At 37.8% G+C, this 19,797-nt stretch overlaps 1 protein-coding gene across 18 annotated transcripts in view; it reads left to right on the top strand.

The window, feature by feature from the left end:
* klhl13 (kelch-like family member 13) overlaps positions 1 to 9,833 on the top strand; it is a 116,896-nt gene extending 107,063 nt beyond the window's left edge. For all 18 annotated transcript variants that reach the window (XM_069193445.1, XM_069193444.1, XM_069193441.1 and 15 more), the window contains 2 exons: positions 1,649 to 1,762; positions 8,742 to 9,833. In XM_069193445.1, the coding sequence (XP_069049546.1) occupies positions 1,649 to 1,762; positions 8,742 to 9,229 (602 nt within the window). In that variant the 3' untranslated portion in view covers positions 9,230 to 9,833. The remainder of the gene's footprint in view (positions 1 to 1,648; positions 1,763 to 8,741) is intronic.
* Positions 9,834 to 19,797: the final 9,964 nt, after the last annotated feature.

The raw sequence follows: 19,797 nt of genomic DNA, 5'->3' as shown, positions 1-19,797 counted from the left end.
GTTGCTCAGATCATGGTGCCAGATCAATGTGGCGATTGTTGTTTGAACCTCTGTGATTGCTACTGGATAATATTAATCATGTTGTTGTTCACCTCTGCGGCTGAGTATTGCAGATTGAGCACTGTGCATTCAGTGATCCTAAGAATGCTGTTGCTTGTTGCCATAGACACAGGAGTGGGGAGGGCTGAGTCAGGGCTTGAGAGATCAGCTGTATTTTTTTTGTTTCAGTAGCAGCAGTTGACATCCAGCTAACAAGGTGACATACAAAGAGAACATTTAGGACTACACACCATTTGCCACTTGTATATCTAGGGAAAATGATCTGGAAAGCAGTGTATCAAAAATGTGTGCAGTATCCTTTTAGAAATAAGATGTACAGTATAAAAATGTATGTATGAATGAACTTTTCAGTGTCTCTTTGAGAGCATTAGGTCTTTTATTGTGTGTGATATTAATACTTCAATGAAAAATAATACTGTTATAAAAAACCTCTTATCATAAATCAGGAAAGAAACTAAAATAATGTTTTAATCTATACTTTGAGAATGTGTTATAGAGGCTGACCTTTTGAGACCACAAATGGAGTTTTCTTCCAGAATGTGTATTTGATGATACAACCTTGCAAAGAGGTATTTGCAAAATTAAATGTAAAGAATTAGGACAGTAGTTCATATTAGGAGCTTCAGTCTGTCTGTCATATCATGGATGATTACTTTATTTCTTTGTGCATAATTGAAAGGAATTCTTCAGGAATTCTGCATAAATGATGAGGTCTGTGCCTTTAAGGTATAAGTCCGGTGGATCTTACCCGTTTATATAATACTTCTGCTTCCAGACACAACATACATCTGAATATATTTTACCATGTTTGTTTCACGATGGCACAGCAGGTCCCTGAGAGAAAACAAGCCTGGGTTAAGGACTTCTTCCAAAGAAAAAAATATTGTTTGCCAATGGCTGCCAAGATAAATCTATCAACCTGATGCACTAGCGCAAATTGTCCGTACACTTTAAAGATAAAAGTCTATCAACTCAGACAGGATACCACAGATGGAGGGTGTTGCTTGTTCTACCTTTTGGTATATGTTTTCAAACATTAAAATTAATAATTAATTACATGGAGAACTATTTAAACCCCCATTTCCCAATCACATGCATCAGAGGTGTGGAAAATGGTTAATTATAAAATTGGACAAAACAATTTCCATTCCTAGTTTCTAACTGGACCAATATACAGAATTAACTCAAGGGAAGTCTTTAATTTTAATTTTGAACTGTTCAACGTAAAAAATCAATTAATCAGGATTTTTTTTACAATTCTGAGACTTGTGCTGGTAGTACCACTTCATTCTTTTATCGTTAACGGCTTCATCTAATTTTTTCAACAAAGAGAAGACGGTTCATGAAACTTTGTAGTGTTAAAGTTTTAATTATGAAATTGATTAATCAGGTACTGTATCTGTAATATATTTTGTTTTCATTCTAATATGTGTTCTCATTCTCTGCCTGCCACTGCCTACAGTTATCCAAAAGGATGGAATATTTATTTTCTCACAGGACCCTTGAAGGCCTGTAATTCCCAGTTCTGCCTGTTCTAGTTATTGTCACTTGTCTTCTTAGTAACTGTTTTTTTTCCCTCTTTGAACAGCTACAGTGGAGTGCTACAATCCCAGGACAAATGAATGGACATATGTTGCGAAAATGAATGAACCTCATTATGGACATGCTGGGACGGTTTACGGTGGTTTTATGTACATTTCAGGTAAAGTGTCTTCTAAGATTCCATGTTTTTAATGGATTTAACAGGTTACATAATGTGGATGAATAGATACAGCATTTGAAGCTTTTTTTAATCCTTGTTCTTCTTTGTAAATGCACAAGGATGGAGAACAGCAGTCCTGTATGTTCTTTGCAGTATTATTACTCATGTAATTGTACTTGAATGATAAACATAATTGATTTTATCTGAATCTATAAAGTCTCATAATGCAGACCTTTTCTAGTCATAAATTATGGAGATGAGATGACATTATCAGGATATAAGGTGATGAAGCTGCTGTACTGCAGTCCTCAGGAGAGTGTAGGCTGTATTGATTTACAAAAACATACAAAAGGAATATTCTAATTCCCCAGTAAGCTCTGTGTTCTTAACTGTTCTGTCCCAAAGCCACATATTTTCATTGCTAGAATACCATAAAAGATCAGAAACATTACTAAATTTAGCAGGAGTGCACTGCACAAACAATTATCTTGTGTAATGGTGGTTAGCCTCCTGGACATCCTGACCTTGAGTTGTAAAGTTGTGGTTGAGAGCAGCTCAATAGGCAATGTTTTAGGTTTTAATTTCCTCATCTGTGCCAATGACAGAAATTGAGTCAATGTCCACTGAGACAAACCCAGAGATGGCCCTGATTAGTCTGTGGTTCAGCATGGAGTACAAGACATCTAGATGCAAAGCTGAAGGAGGCTCTTGGTGATTTTTAACAACATTTTAAATTTAAAATATGTAAACCTGAGCTTTCCAACCTGTGTTTTGTACTGTTTTGATTATTCTGAAATATTCTTCTATCCAGACTGAACACTGATATGATCTAAAGTACCAAAAAACAAAGCAGAAACCCACTTGCCTTCTTAAGAAATATGGCTTGATTCTATGCAATGTTTGTGTGAGAAAAGTGCAATTGGTAATCACCTAAATTGTAAGTTAACATATTTGAACTGTTCTTTTGTCAGCTGGTGACCTTTCTAAATCTGTGAGCCTGCTGGTTGAGTATTGGATTGAGCAGTCAAGAGCCTGTCAGTACCACAGATATTTAAATCCTTATAGGATGTGTGCATGGAGCATCCTGCTCCATTTAAGATAAGTCCGCCTGCTGCTAATTACTGGCAAATGAGCAGGACTGTAAACACTTCAGATGTCATCAGTATATTCAGATTATATTCACAGTGCCAGGATTACTAGTATTATAGTTTTTAATTCCTTATTTATGCCTTTATACAGCACATCTTGTAATTAATTATGCAACTGACTTATACATAATGGACCTAAGCCTGGTGTAATGATTTAAACAGTGAGGCAAAAAATACTGTGTAGTAACAGCAAATCTGCAGGGTTACAATCCAATATGCTTGTAACCCTTATTAGATAAAGGGACATTATAAAGAAATATTGTCTTTTTAAGGCCATTTTAATTGAAAATTGCATTCTGAGAAAATAACCACATTCAAAAATCAAGAATATGATGCATGTCAGCAAAAAGTGTCTAAAAGTGCTATATTAAAAGAGACAAGATTGCTGCTTCTGGGCCCAAAAGACTATGATGGCTTTCTTTCAAAAACACTCCAGCATACATATTGCACTTATGTGGCAAGATCAAATTTGCAGACAGTGCAGCGTGCATTGCCATTGATCGTTTTGGGAAAAACTGATTTTGGGCACTGTTTCTGTGGTTAATTGACTTTTAAGACCTTTTTAAGACCTGCTCTCCCATCAATTATTTTTAAAGTTTTGCAAATCACTGAAGGCTAAAAACAAATCAATTTTTTATCAGAATATTTGAATATACAAATGATCATTGCAGCTCTATTTTAATTAGATTTTTGGATCAATGAGATGCTAACAATGAAATGACCAAGAGTTGCTGAGTGGCTTTCTTTTTATTCAAACCTCAAACCTCAAATAACAGCTCATAAATGGTGGTGTCCTCTTTACATGTGGTTTGCAAACGTGCATTTTGGGAGCATCTGTCTATGAATATTATTATTTCTACTTCTGTTTTTTAATAAGAAAACTGTGCTGTTGACTTGGGGACATTTTCAGTTCTCATTTGCTTTAAAGAGCTTTGAATATATTATATACTGTAGTAGAACTAAAGCAAATGACTGAAAGAAGTCACAAGTTAATTGCTCTTTACCTTTCATCATATATTAAAAATTGCCTATTACACAGTTCTAAAATGTGTCAGTCTTGATAGGTATGTTTGGTTAACTCAAGGTATAAAATTTAAAAATCACCTTTTGTTCTATTAAGTTAGCTGTGCAAATTCAGTCAGCTAGCAGCTGTATATTCACAAACAAAAAAGAATTAACAATCACTTTTCTGCAGAACACTTTTTTCAAATAAGCATTTTGCTGGCAGAATAGATGAGCTTGTTTTGTCCTCGTCTGCAGTTTAATTGCCATGAGAAGAACAATTCAAAGTGTCTAGTGTAGCTTGAAAGGCCAGTGGGTTATACCTAGGTGCACATAGAAAACATCCTGCTTATAAACAAAGACAGGGTTTACTTCTTAATGATCTGAAAAACAGTATGGTGGTTAGACCATCTGTGACACATTCAAGAAGCCTGTCTTCATATCCTCGCTGATTAAAGTCTTAAAACACAGGTTTACTGGCTCTTTACTTGTTGAATGTTTAGCATACTTTGCCTGACTAGTCATCTAGTCTACACTAGATCAGGGGATGGTATAGTTGTAATAGTGTGTGTGGTGATACTACATTAACAGTACACCATTGTCTAATCCTGCAGTGTAGGAGTTCTGACCATGAGAGAATACAAGCAAACCCCTGTTATGGTTACCCAGTACTTTTGCCTCAAGAACTATATACAATATTGTGTTTGGCCATAGTCAACTTTACGCATTTCATCAATGACTGAAGCCTCTTGGAAGTGTGGTTAAATTATTTCATTGATGACACATGGTAATATAGCTATGATCTCTGAGAAGAGCCTAGAACTGTTTTCCTTCACACATTGAAAACATCTTGTTTCTGACTTGTAAAAGCTCAGCTTACCATTTTTTATTATACCTCATCTTGTCTGATGTCAAGTGCAGTGCAGGATGATGCGTTCTTAAATGAAGAGTATTAAGCACGTATGAAATTCTCAGAATTTGCTAGGATGTATGTTTGACAGTTGGGGATCACTGTACCCTTCTGGCCCTGTATTGTTGTTTAGGTGTTCTAGATAATTCTGCTTTTCATTAAGTGTTCATTGTCACATAAAAGATGCCAGTGCAAATCTAAATGTTATTCATATTAAACAAACAAATTGACTTTCTTTCACTCACAGGTCAGTAGTTTGTTTGTTAAGCCACAATATCACTTTTGCAATATAAGTACAATGAGCTGTGATAGATTAACCCAGATTTAGAAACATTAACTTAGATAAACTTAGTAGTGTTGATAAACTATTGTTACAGTTTAAGGTGACTAAGAAGTGTCTCTTAGATTTTAGATTAAAAGTTTGAAGCTTGGCAGAGAAAACACTTCTAGTTTCAAAGCAGAGAGGATGTTTGTTGAGGTCTGGGGGTTCCCTTGAGCAGAAGCAATTGTAAAGTTTACGTAAGTATACCTAGGTAACTTGTGGGTTAATGATTATTGAGGAGCAGTACAGACACAATATAAAGATCACATTAAGAGTACAGAGAGGGGAGAAGGAAGAGACCAAAAGCAGGGAAGAAGATGAGGAGAGACGAGAGTCCAGAGGAATTGGAACTTGAAACTTGTACCAGGCAAGAGCCCCTACTCCATGATCATCCAAATCACACCTGACTGGAGCTAAGTATTTGAACTTTGTTAGAGAGAGCTTGCTGTTCTGTGCATTTATAATATGAATAATTGCTTACCCTTATATAGCGCTTTTCTATATAAGCGCTTTACAGGTATTTGGGACTCCCCTCCACCACCACCAATGTGCAGCATCCACCTGGGTGATGCGACGGCAGCCATAGTGCGCCAGAATGCTCACCACACATCAGCTATCAGTTGGGAGGAGAGCAGAGTAATGAAGCCAATTCATAGATGGGGATTATTAAGAGACCATGATTGGTAAGGGCCAATGGGAAATTTGGCCAGGACGCCGGGGTTACACCCCTACTCTTTACGAGAAATGCCCTGGGATTTTTAATGACCACAGAGAGTCAGGACCTCGGTTTTACATCTCATCTGAAGGACGACACCTGTTTACAGTATAGTGTCCCCATCACTATACTGGGGCATTAGGACCCACCTGGGCCACAGGGTGAGCGCCCCCTGCTGGCTGCCCTAACACCTCTTCCAGCAACAACCTTAGTTTTTCCCAGGAGGTCTCCCATCCAGGTACTGACCAGGCTCACACCTGCTTTACTTCAGTGGATTGCCAGTTGTGAGTTGCAGGGTGATATGGCTGCTGGCAAAGGGAACTTGGGTTTCCTGGGTAAAAAATACCTCAGTTAGAAACGTCTTTCCTGCTGAGGGTGCATTTTAATGGATAGGGATATAGGCTTCCATTTATTTTGTGGTATCCGAAGTGCAGAGAGAGAGATTTAACTGTAGGATGCATTGTATTTAGCTAGAAGGCAGCTTACTGTATCTCTTATGTGACCTCTGTAGGCATATTAAGAGTTTAATGCTTAGCAGCAGTCTGGGGTTTTTTGGGTAACCAGAAAGTTATGCCTCTGAAACACCTTGTTTGTAAATACTGTACAAAGAGTAACTTGTTTTTTGAACGTTAAATAAATATTTGTTTAACCAAATGTACCTGGATTCTTATTCTTCTCAAAACTGTGCTAGAGAACAAAGTATTCACGTGCCTCTAATTATATCAGCCACTCGGGTGTATTCTAGAAAAATTGCTTACAATTTGGGAGTTCATCCATCCATTTTCACTTCGTTTTACTGGCGAAGGTCGTGGTTGCAGCAAGCCGAGTAGATCACCCCAGACTTCCCCCTCCCCATCAACAGATTCCAATGAATAATAATTTCACTTATTGACTAAACCGCTAGGTCAAATTCTGATTTCACCAGTTTTGTAACCGCCCATTGGTAGTACTATTTTGCGGGTTTTTTAAAGCCCCAGGCAAAGTGAAATGTGTATCAGTGGATGGAAATATATCAATAATAGATTACCAATGTAGTAGCTTTTGAGTGAACCAAGCTAAAATGCAGATCTATGCAAATAATTGGATCTTTAAATTGGCCATTTATTGACCTTTGATGTGTATTTAATACACAGAAATTGTTTAGTGCAGTGTGTATCAAGTTTTACAGATTCTTGTACATTATGTGTTTTTGCTCATGCTCTTTTCTGTTTTAATGTGAGTTGTAAAATTAGTTAGACAGTTTGCCTTTCCTAGAATTTAAGGCTCCATGTGCATGACAATATCAGAACTGTGATGCAAGAGCTTGCTCTAACAGTTTTGAACGGTATTGCATGTTTTCAGTTTCTGTAAGGAACATAAAAGCCATTTTTCACAATTCTGGATGTTTCACGGTTTTTATTCATTATATTCATTCACTAAGAGCTACTTTTTAAAAATTCATTCTGAATCTAGAATGGGTGCGGTTGGCTTTGTTACTGTTTGATACATAGATCTGTCAAGTGATCCTACATAGCCCCAACAAAGCAAATCTATCAGACGCCAATTCAAAAAGGAGTGTTTTATTTCTGGATAATTAATGAGCTTGTGAACAGCAGCTAGGAATTCCAGAGACATTACACACGCATGACAGGTCCTCACTGCGACTCGCACACACCCGGGAACACTGATCAGCTGGGCAGGGGGTTCTGAGACACTGGGGAACGTATTCATATTTATTTTCAGAATTCCCCCCTGACTTGTCCTTGTTTCACTTTCACCATTTCCTTTTCCTCCTTTTATCTCAGTATACCTTAGATTTATTTGCTTGCTTGTGGTCTTTTTTTCTTTCTTAGGTTTGTGGATTCGTCTAAATGTCAGCTTTTAAAATAAACACTTTGTGTATGACTGGGTTGCACTGAAAAAGAAGGCACAGTATAATTCAGTTATTCATTGCGAATACTATACCTATGCACCCAAGGTGGTTGTTGTAATGTGTATAACCCTTTAATCAAGAAGGGACTGAATATAGAGCTGTGTCAGCACGCAAGCTACGAAGGAACAAGTAGAGGTTAATTCCTGCTGTATCGCTGAAAGGAAAAATAGTGTTTTAGCTATTGAGTTATCTTCAGGCATGAAGTTCTTCACATCAATATACAAATTTTGATTGTCAGTTATTTTGTACAGTATGTACTTCACTTAAAAATTGCCATTAACTAGACTTTTTGTGAGGTAGTTAAAGTGTTCTAATAGTATTTGTACATGGCATGTTAGTCTGAAATCCACTAACATTAAATGTTAGAGATCTATGCAATTAAGTGTTTTCTTAAAGCTTTGAATCAAGTCCCCAAGTCTAAAGAATAATGTTATCTTCCTTAATAATGAAATTCTTCAGTAAGCTTGTTAGTTGTTTCTTTTTCATATAATACAGCGGGAAGTGGAACCTGGAATTGCAGCACAATATGTGTATTTTTACAAATGCGTATAAACTCAGCACACACTCATACAGTAGTATGGTTTTACTTTACATGGTTACAAAAAATGTAATCATGTGAACAGTGCTCCTCTGTCAGTCAGTTTAAAGTGATTATTTTTTTAAAAAAACTACTCCTCAGTGTTGTATTTGTGTTCTCGGTTGTGGTTGTGAACGCAACTGACATTATATACAGCCAATGTATTTTAAAACAATGAAATGGTTCCCCTTTTGGTTTGAGTATTGAGCCATCCAGTGTCTTGTGTGTTTTAATATTTACACGTCTGTACAATGTGTATATCACTCGAATGCATGTTATAAAAGATTGAATGTATATCCAGTAGTGACTTTCAATCTAAACAGTCTTTCCTTTAAAAAAAAAAGTATTTTATATGCAAGGCACTCTTGATAATTCGTTGCATCTTCCCTACAGGAGGAATCACTCATGACACTTTCCAAAAAGAGCTCATGTGCTTCGACCCCGACACAGACAAATGGACACAGAAGGCTCCCATGACCACAGTGAGAGGACTTCACTGTATGTGTACTGTTGGCGACAGGCTCTACGTCATTGGCGGAAACCACTTCCGAGGAACCAGCGACTACGACGACGTCCTGAGCTGTGAGTATTACTCCCCGGCCCTCGACCAGTGGACTCCTATCGCGGCCATGCTGCGCGGGCAGAGTGATGTGGGCGTGGCGGTGTTTGAGAACAAAATCTACGTGGTGGGCGGCTACTCGTGGAACAACCGCTGCATGGTGGAAATTGTTCAAAAGTACGATCCAGAGAAGGACGAGTGGCAGAAAGTCTTCGACCTCCCTGAGTCTCTTGGAGGCATTCGAGCATGCACTCTCACAGTCTTTCCACCTGAGGACAATACTGGATCGCCTTCTAGGGAATCTCCACTGTCTGCACCTTGAGGTCCCCAAATGCCTGGAGAACTGTTTTGCACTTCGACTTGGATTCAATCTGTACTGCTCGGTAGCGTTTTTTGTTCCGATAATAACCTCCAGAGAAGAGTACGATATTCAGTCACTAGACTATTTTTACAAAGCTGCTAGGCTGACCTTCAGTTTTTACAAAAGCAGCAAACAAATCATAGAACCTCACTGGCAGAAGCTCTTCATATTAATATGGAAAAACAAATGTTACTGTTTTGCAATGTACTTACCTTTTAATGTTGCATTTTCAGATTTTGGCACCAAATGAACTGTAACATACCTTAGAAGAGTGAGCAATTCAATTTTTGTACATTGTTTTCAGTTTTAATAAGCTGATTCTTTGTGGTTTGATTTGGGGGGCGGGTCATATTCAAGTTCTGTCAGCTACAATGGGGACTTTTGGGCTAAAAGGGTCTGGGCACTTGTCTTGTAACGGAGGGGGTAAAAAAGTTATTTTGTATCTCAGGGGTTGGCCACCACCCCCCTCCCACACTCCCCAATAATTGAGAGATTTCTGCCATTGCTTTTAACCATTAATGAAATGGTGTTTTCTATATTTAATAAAGAATACAAATTTAAAGAAGCCTTTTGTTTGTTGTGTGAATGAATACATTAAAAACCTGTGGTGTCATGATACCAGCGTACAAGTGTCATCAGTATCTGAAAGATAGATATCAGGTTTGTTTTGTATATCCAAGTAAAAACTTACATTGAGCAACCATGAATTGCATTGATCATTCTTTGACATGACTTAATATTACCCCCTGTTTGAGGCATTCATTCTTTCTCAAAATAATTTGAGTATGCAGCTGTTTTACTGAAAGAGGCATCAATGATGGTAGGAAGATTGCCACAGGCAGTATCTCTGATCCTCATTCAGCATTGCTCTTCAATTTCAAAGGAAGCTACATACAGTAAGCTACCTAAGCTTCTGAAGTCTTTTTACTGGCTACTGGTATCCTTTAACACAAGAATGCAAGTGTGTGTTCTGAGCCAGTCAATATGAGTGTCGACAGGGTAATTCTTCGTGTTCCGCTTTACCTGCTGTTTAATGGGTCTAGTACTTTCTTACCCAGTTTGTAAGAACACTAACTAGAGGGTACATTGATTTAGACTTTTCTAAAAAACAACACAGAGTGAAAAAAATAGAGATGAGAGAACAACCAAGGAAACTATCATCATAATTTAATTTAAAGTTTTGGTTTCATTTGAAACTGTACAGGTAGAATCCCAAATGTTTCCAATTCCAGGAAAGAATTCTAGAACAGAATAAGACTGAGGTGAAGGGGAATAGAGTGGGACAAGTATGTTGTCTCTTCTGTTGTTTCTAATTAATAGAAAATAGGTCAGATCATATTAGTTATAATGTATGTTACTTATATTCTGCTTCATGAATAAAGAGCTGAATTAGCCTGTAATGAGATCAAATTCAGGAAAATGGTGAAACGGGCTGAGAGAGAAAACAGAATGTTGCAATGGAAGCTGAAATAAATGGAAATGCAAAAACATACAAAGTGAAGAATTGTCTCAAAAGATAAAGATGGTAAACTTTTGGTGATGACTTGATTTAGTAAATGAATCTCACAGGGATTTGCCAAAGAAGCAGCATACTGTACCTCAGGCTGAGGAAAGTCAAAGTTGGATTTTCTGTATACTAGAAACTGTTAAGTGTCATCTTTGTCTATTTTAATGTGGCTACCCATGTGATAAGATTTTTAAGAATAATCAGTGATTTAGAAAAGTTAAGTCTTGCTTAACTTTTAAAGGTTATCTGAATAAACAGCAGCAAGTAATCGAAATGGTATATTTCAGAAGGCTTTTGATAATACTAAAAAGTTCTCAAATTGCAGGCAGCAGGCTTTAAAGATAATACATATAGTTTGATTAAGAAGTGGTTCATACAGTTTTGGTCACAAACTTACTTATAACGCGTGAGCCTGGTCAGAAAAAATGATACATAATACCCTAAAATTCTAATGGACAGTCTAAAATTAAACTTTATTTTTAGACTGAGACATGTTTCCAATCAGTCATCCTCAAAGGTATTAACACAATGAACCACTTGTCTTCAGAATCCACAACAGCACGTGAACCAGAAGACACCATCAAAAGCAATGTGAAAGTGCATCTAAATCTGAGAAGTGCACTTCTTTACGTAAAGGGTGGTAGGAGCATGGAACAAGTTGCCTAGCTATGATGTTAAGATGGATACCCTATCTTTCTTCATGAAACAGCCAGATAAGATGCTTAAATTAATTATGTACTGAAAAAGTCTAATCGACTTGATGGGTCATTTGTAAGTTTTAATGAACAGCTGCTCTATACCTCAGAGGGTGCTCCATGTCGGCTATGGTGAACAGACTCCCCTCTTGCCTATAAAATACTTTGTGAAAGTATTTTTAATACCTATTTTTATACCTTGTACAACAAGAGCTTTACAGACAGTTTTGATGTCAGCACATTTTTTTTCATACATAAAAGACAAACATCAAAGCCTTTTCAGTAATTTCCATCATCTAAAGTGAAGGGTTCATTCAGGTGACTGAAACAGTAATTGACTGAAAAGAATCAGCTTAAAGGAAGAAAAACATGAAACATTTTTAGGTGTGGAAAAAACCCTCTAGGAATCAATGGTTTCCTCAGGGCAAGCTTGTAACATACACTACAGAGGTCGCAGAAAGGTTAACATGCCAATTGTTACTCATCCTTAAAACATCCACTCCTTAAAGGCCTGCAGGTTTTCATTTTCAGCAACATCATCTGAAACTGTCACTCTTTTTGGAAAACATTCCTTTTCCAGTTTGAAGTAACTCTGTCATTGCTGTATCCCTTGCTGCTATTCCATAACACATAAAACACATTATATAACATTCATGATATTTGCAGTATCTTCAAAGGACTTGAAATCATTGTCACGTGCTTTATGATGCCATAGCTGACACTTGAAATTATTATATAATTTCAATGTACAGGGTTTAAGAGATGATTTTGTAACCAGAATAAACTTAATAGAATCATAGACCATGCAGTAAGAAGTAAAGGTTTATTCCATGCAGAAAAGAGATGAAAAGAAACAATGTTTCAGCTGTGAAGCCTTCTTCAGGTGTGAGAAAGAGAGGGATGTCAGCAACAGATGTAGCATAGGAGAACAAAAGCTGGGAGTGTAGAGGAGGTGGGAGCAGGGGAGAGGTAGAGTGGGCACTCTGGTGGTGCAAAGTTGAGAGAGGTGAAGTCAAAACCTGCAAATGAATAGAGAGGATTAGAAGGAAACGAGTCTGTTGATGAATGAAGGGGGAAGGTGTGATCCAAGTTTCAGGATAATTTTGGTTTCAGATGTCTTTCTATAATAGGAGTTAAGAAACCCTTCTTTGAGAATGCAGATGGGTGGAGAGATGGAGAGATCATGGCTGTTAGAGGTGAAATGAGAAACTATGGGCTCAGAGAAATCTTTGATCCTCACCTCACAGCCCTAATGTTCCCTGAAGTGGTCTCCCAGTCTCCTTCCTGTTTCCCCAAAGTAAACAGCTGTGCATGTTTTGCAAGAGATGCAGTAAATACGGTTGCTGGAGGTACAAGATGTCATTTGAATGATCCAGAATTGTCCTGAGGGGCCTTGAATGAGTGTGGTGTTAGATGTGTACTTGCAGGTGATGCAGCGAGCTCTGTTGCAGGGGAAAGTACCTGGTGTGGATGATTGCTGAGGGGCGTCAAGGGAGCTGTGAACAAGAAGGTTACGCAGATTAGGTGGTCAGCGATATGAGATGATGGGGTGGTCAGAAAAAAGGGTACCAATGGATTTAAGATGGAAAAGTTGTAGTTAATGGTCCTGGGGATAGAAAGTGTGTTAGGGTGGTAGGGAAGCACCAAAGGAATGTGGTTGTGAGGCTGGGAGTTCCTGATTGAGTTGATGATCCGAGGGCTGTTTTTGGCTTGGGTGAGGGCCCTGTCAATAACAGGTATCCTCTGTTGATGAAAAAATAGTGCATTTTGAGTTCATGTTTCTGGAAATCCATGTCATCACTGCAAAGTCATTGTAGCTTGAGGGAATGTGAAAAGGGGATAGATGTGTAAATCTGTGGATTTGTAATAGACTGAAGTAGAGAGTGGATAGCTAATGGATAGGTTTATGTCTAGAAACGGAAGAGTAGTGGAAGACACGTTAACTGTATATTTGAGGGACAGGCAGAAGTAGATGAAGTAATGCAGGAAGCGCTCTAACTGGTCATTAGAGCATGTGGCAGCACTGATGCAGTCATCGATGTATCACTTGTCAGGGACAAAGCCAGTGTTGGAAGTGAAGAAGCATTCTTCTACCCAGCCAACAAATATAGTGGCATTGCTGGGTCCTATCCTGGTGCCCATGGCAATTCCACTCACCTGCTGATAAAAAAGGTTATTGAATGAGAACGCACTCAGTGTGAGGACCAATTCCCCAAGGCGTACAAAAGTGTGGGTGGGCGGTTCAAGCACTGTGCGTTTGTCCAACGTGTGCTTGAGGGCTGTAAGACCGTCATTGTGGGGAATGACGGGGTACAAAGATGTGATGTCCGTGGTAAAAATGTAGCCCTGAAACTGGAAATCGTTAAATTTGGAGGGCATGGTTAGTGTTCTTGATACATGAAGAAAGCCCTTACAGTTACATGCTGAGACGATCGTTCACAGTTGGGGAGGGGAGGAGGTAAAATTGGGATACCTTGGGATGCTCATAGAAAACACGTCTGCTTGAACCAATGGAAATAAATCAAACACTGTCAGTACCAGGTGATAAATTATAAAAATGTAAATTTCAAATGCGCCTTAAGCCCTGCCTCCGAGACTATACTTCTGTGACATAGCGCAAGTGTGGACTTCAAGTGTACGAGTAATCAAGGGTGTGCGAGTAATCAAGGGCACATCATCATAAAAAGGGTAATGGGGCACTCTCACGTGACATCACTTGCTGGTAACAAGACTCAGAGTCGCAATGCTGTCTGTTGTTGATGCTTCTTTTCCAGTGCAGTCAGTCAGTCAATAATTAAATTAACTTAATAATTAATTAAGTGCAGGTCAGTCAATAATAAAAAAAAATCATTCTCCGATGATTGAATGTCATGTCGTCTATCCCTGCAGAAAAGTAGTGACACATCGTGTTCATTCATGCTGAGCAGGTTCGACTCAAAACAGGAGAAGTAAACTAAGGAAACTTTTGCAATATTGCTCTCAGTTTATTAAAAAAACCTTGTACTACTAAATACATTTAATCTTGTCTGTCCCATTACAAAAATGACACTACGATGAACATAACGTGCATAATGTGTTCATTCAATGTAAACTAAGGTAAGCTGGGCAATACCCTAAGGCTTTGTGCTATTAAATGGGTTTAAATATTCTGTGTAAAAAACACACCTCAGGTAAACGAATATTCATCAGTTGAAATGGGTTAACAAATTAAAAAGTATACATCAAAACTTTGTACATAGAATACATACAGTATGAAACAAACATAGCCTCATGAAATTTAATTTTCAGATAACATATAATGAGTTTTAAAACTGTAAAAAAGTTTAATTTTACAAACATTTCAATATTATGTTGTCCATGGCAACTTCTCTCCGCTTTGAGAGGCTAGAATATGAAACGTCACCATTTTGCAAGGTATTGGGGGTAATTCCCTTCAGGGGAGTCTGCTCTGATGCGGACTTTAGAGAAGAGTACATTAAGGGTGCATTGGGGGCTCTTGTGAGCATTCTTGTGAAACACAAATTTAGAAATGCAACACATTTCGTCAGCGAGAACACACATACAGTATGAAGGGCGTTAGAGTGCAAGGGTGCCTACTGGGACACAGCCTTAGTCTTAAATCACAATGGAATTCTTCCATATCTTTAGATACTGGTGAATTAATGGTGGCCTACAAAATGACCTGTACTGGGGCTCTCTGGGCCCAGGGCCAGTTATCCCTGTATCAGCCTAGCCAAAACTGGACTGACGGAACTTATTCTGACAAAATCTGCACTGGTTAATAGAAATGGCTGTGCAGATCCAGTACTCTCAAGTCGATCCTCAACTTTCAAGAATGATCATTTTTAATAGACTCAGCTGTGAGTGATAATGATGTCAGTGGTGATATGACAGTTAGGAGGCTTTGAATATAAAATGTAAAATTGTTTAAGCCTCTTTAAAGCAACAATATATTTGTTGTATTTTTTATCAAAGCCAATCCCCAATTCAAATTAGTGTAATAGTAAATTAGCTCTGCATGCAGGTCACCCTTAATTACTTAAAATATTAAGCTTGAGTCATGTCACTGGTGGACCGTGTTAGGATTCCTTCAACCAGAAGTAATCTCAGTTATCTGACTTGGTGAAACAGCAACTACTGCAGCTTCTCAGGTCCCTGTAAGCTCGCTGTAAAGATTATGAAAGACACTCTATACCAGGAACTGGCTGTTCAAATCCATAAGAGCCGAAGTTTATTCTAGTTCTGCGTTCGCATCTGGTCTTAATTAACTAAACTTATTATTTGGGTAAGAAGTCAAATTGTCTGTTCTTTTAGATTTTAGTCTTGGTAATTAAAAGGTATGTGTGAAACCCTCAGGAATTCAAACCTTATGGACTGGCTTCGCTCATTTCTGCTCTTCACTAGGGATGCCTCTTAGATAGAGGAGTTACTTATACAGTATGCCAGTATCAATGTGTTTTAAGCCTGCACTTTTCTTTTAGGTGAGCTCCTTGTTACTTTCTAATTAAACCATCCCTTTAATTGAATCAGCTTCCTAATTACGTAGTGTTCTAAACATCCATCAAGAGCCTATCCTGGCAAGCAAAAGGGACAAGGGAGGATACACTCTGGATGGGATGACAGTCCATTGCAGGGCACATACAGACACAAACACACACACTCATACCAGGGACATTTTTCCCAGAAGTCAATTAACCTACAAAGTGCGTCTTTGGACAGATAGCATAAAGCATATTGTGAGGCAGTCATCCTAACTACTGTGCCACTGTGCCAGCCTGTGACAAAAATACTAATAAACTATCATGGATAGCAAACATTTAAAGGTTTCATTAGTGCTCCTGTCGGTAATAAGGGGTCAATATGTTCTTTACACAGGGTAGGATGTAAAGCTTTAAGCAATAAAATTTATAATCTGTACTTATAATAAAGTATTACTTGTATTAATCAAATTTTGGTCCATTTCGAATTGCCAGTTGTTATGAAACGCATTGGTATCACTATGCCCCTGATAACCAACACAAGGCTGTTGAGAACTCTTCATATCATTCTCCGAAAACACATGCTTTTTGGTAGCATTCATCAATTTACACTGTCCTCAGCAGAGTCAGCATCTCTCACTGACAACATCACAATCTCTGATGTGCTTCATGCTGAGACCTTCTCCTGGTCCCCTTAGTTTTGTTTCTTGAACGTTGTCCTTCTCAGGGAGCTGGAGCAACCAGACGTCCCACAAATTGACTGAAAGGCTACAAGAAAACTGCCTTCAATTGGAGAAGCTTTCTGCCTTGATAGCCAACAATGTTAGAGTAAATTGAGATAACCACAATTGTTTTCCAAAAGCTCAAAGACAAGAATAGTGGTATCATCAAAACAAATTGTGTGGCACATGTATTGCATAACTACAACATGATGGAGATTCGTTTAAACTGGACATTGAGGTCATTGTCAAAAGTGTTCATGCTTTCTCATCTTAAGCCAAATGGGTTCACAAACTGAAAACTGGTTTTGATTTTATGGATGAATTTTACTTGGTTTTATGTCCCAACCGATAAGAATCCCAAGGATTGCTGGCTAGCTGTGAAGAGCTAGTTTTTGGCACAAGGAAAAGAGCAATGCTGGATGTTTTGAAGGTGACAGGAATGGTGAAGGAGTGTAATGTGAGCACACGATTTATCTTGCATTCCTTCAAAATGCACTGAGGCTCTTCTATGATGTGCTCAGTTTTGAAGAAAATGAGGGAGCTACCCTGAGATCCGAATGAGTTCATGCCCACCCTCAAATTCAAACTCCAGCAGAGAAAAACGGACCCTTTCTTTGGTTTAGAGACAAGTGCATTACTCAAATAATTTCCCACACCACAGGCAGTCGCAGTTAAAGATGGCTTTTTAGTGTTCTGTCAGGTTGCTGGAGCTTATTTGGTCAGGGGTTTTGGCTTTTCTGATGAGAAATACATAAAGTAATTGACATGGTGCACTCAAGAAAAAGTTCAGCTTCACTGAACTGTACAAAACAACTAAAGCTCTCCAGTTGCTAGCCAGATTGGACATACATGCACTTTGCAGTGAGTTTAGTGTCATTTTCCCTCAAAGAAAGTTCCACAAACAATAAATGTTTTTGCAACTAATTGGACAATTTTACTGAAAAGGGCTAAGCAGTTGGAAAAGTATCACAGTAGTTAGCATGACTTTTTTTCAGTGGTGGGATCTGGATTTATTTCCAGACATGGGGTACCATCTTTGTGAAGTTTGTATGTTCTACACAGTGCAAATACATGCTGGTAGGTTAATTGGCTTCTGGGAAAATTGGCTGTGGTGTTAAGGTGTGTGTTTGTTTGTGTCTGTGTGAGCCCCATGATGGACTGGTAGCCTGATCAGAGTGTATCCTGCTTTGCGCCCATTGTTTGCTGGAATAGGCTCCAAGAGGTTAGAAATTGGATGGATAGAACAAGAACGCCAGACATGAATTCCCTGGGCTCTTCTGATCTAAGCATCCCAGTGACCAATATTTTCATTGATAGACTGCTATTTAGTGACAGACCAATGGAACTGGTGTAGCATGGATCTTGTTAAAAGTGAAATCCAGGTAAAGGATTTATGCAGCAAAAGACACAGCTGTTTAAGAATTCTACAGTCCCATAGTCAGGGAAAAAGAACTGCTGGAAGCTGCACAATCCAGCAAAAAGTACCAGTCACATCATTAAAATCTGGAACGATTAAGTTCTCTTAATTATTGCTAAGTTATTTTAGAGTAATGGTAGTTGGAAACAATGCATAGTTATAATTTATTTTTGTGGCAATTGTATATATGACATTTTCTCATTCAAATGATTTTGCACAATGGTGTTTATTTTCTGGTCAAATAATATTGTATTTACAGTTATGTTATGTTTATATGAGTGGCATTTTCAACTGGCTCTGGGTCATTAAGCTAGTGCATTGAGAAATGCTCTGATTGTAGTTGCCAAAAGAGTGAGCAGAACACAATTATGTGCAACGTGTCCTCAGTTTAATACTGTACATTGTTGCTTACCTACAACTGTTTGAAGCAGAATAGGCTACTATTATCCAATGTACAATGTTCATAATATGAATTCATTGTTTCATAGCCCAGAGATCTTTAATTCCAGACACAAGTAGATTGATAGAAAAATCTCCACGGCTGTGATAGTATAGAATAGAAATCAGGGATTTCATGTAATTCCAAAACATTTCTGTAAATATATGAAATCCTAGCTTATTATTGAGGGATTTCATTAAATCCGGTTTTAAATGTGGTGAATTTCAAAACCCAGTACTTGCTACAGAATTCATGTTAATTCTTTAGCTTGTTCAACTTTTAAGAGTCATAATCGACTACAACAGGTTTAATCTAGCAGAACTCTGATTAAAACAGACAAATGACCAAGAACTTGTGTGGATCTGGGCTGAGGAACATTGGGTCTGTGTATTTTTTTTTCCGAAAGATACCATAACTTTATTTACTTACACTTTTTAATTGTATTTACTTCAAACTCTTTATCCATGCAATATTGTAACCACATTTACTGCAAAGCAGTTTGATGTGATAGTCACATTGACAAAAACTGTGAAATAATTCATTGAAATAAAATCTTCAGGCTGTGTAGACACTCTTCCATGCATCCAACCAGACTTACATTCTGTTTTTTGAGAATTATTTTATTACATATTGTTTTATTTTATATATTGATTTGTGTGTTGTTTGAATTGTATGCTTTTAATGCTGTTTGATATTATATGGGGAGCCTTTTAACGGTTGCTATAAACAAAGTATATTTATCAAGTTGTTTAAGAAGTACTGTATACTGTTGTTCATACAGTATGTGTATAATAAAAAGAGAAACATTTGATATTTTATGTATTTTTGGTATTATGACAATCTCATTGGATTTAAAATACATTTTGGTGTATTTGTTGATGATCTCTGATTATTTTTTAAAAATCCTTCTCATCAGACGTAGACATAATGTGCTGTTACTGTCTTCTTTATTTCTTAAAATACTCCTTAAGGATGAAATCATACAGTCCTGATTGTTGTGAAAAATGGTCTTAAAAGGAATCTAGGTCATAAGGCTTAGATGACAAATGCTTTAATGAAGGCTGTTTCTTTAACAGTCCTTTGTTGCTGGGATTTTCTATTTTTGTGTATGGGATTTTTGAGTAGACCCAAAATATCTGCAGAATTATGCCTTTTGTGCCATCAAAATAGGCTCACCTCTGTTTGAAAGTGCTATGTCAATGTTGTTGTCGACATGAAGTTTGATACTTGTTAACGAACATGTAAATGATGTACAGTATACGCATGAAGAA

The sequence above is a fragment of the Lepisosteus oculatus genome, chromosome 8 (assembly GCF_040954835.1).
Source record: "Lepisosteus oculatus isolate fLepOcu1 chromosome 8, fLepOcu1.hap2, whole genome shotgun sequence".
Taxonomy (NCBI): Eukaryota; Metazoa; Chordata; class Actinopteri; order Semionotiformes; family Lepisosteidae; genus Lepisosteus; species Lepisosteus oculatus.
This window is presented reverse-complemented; position numbering and strand designations above follow the sequence as displayed.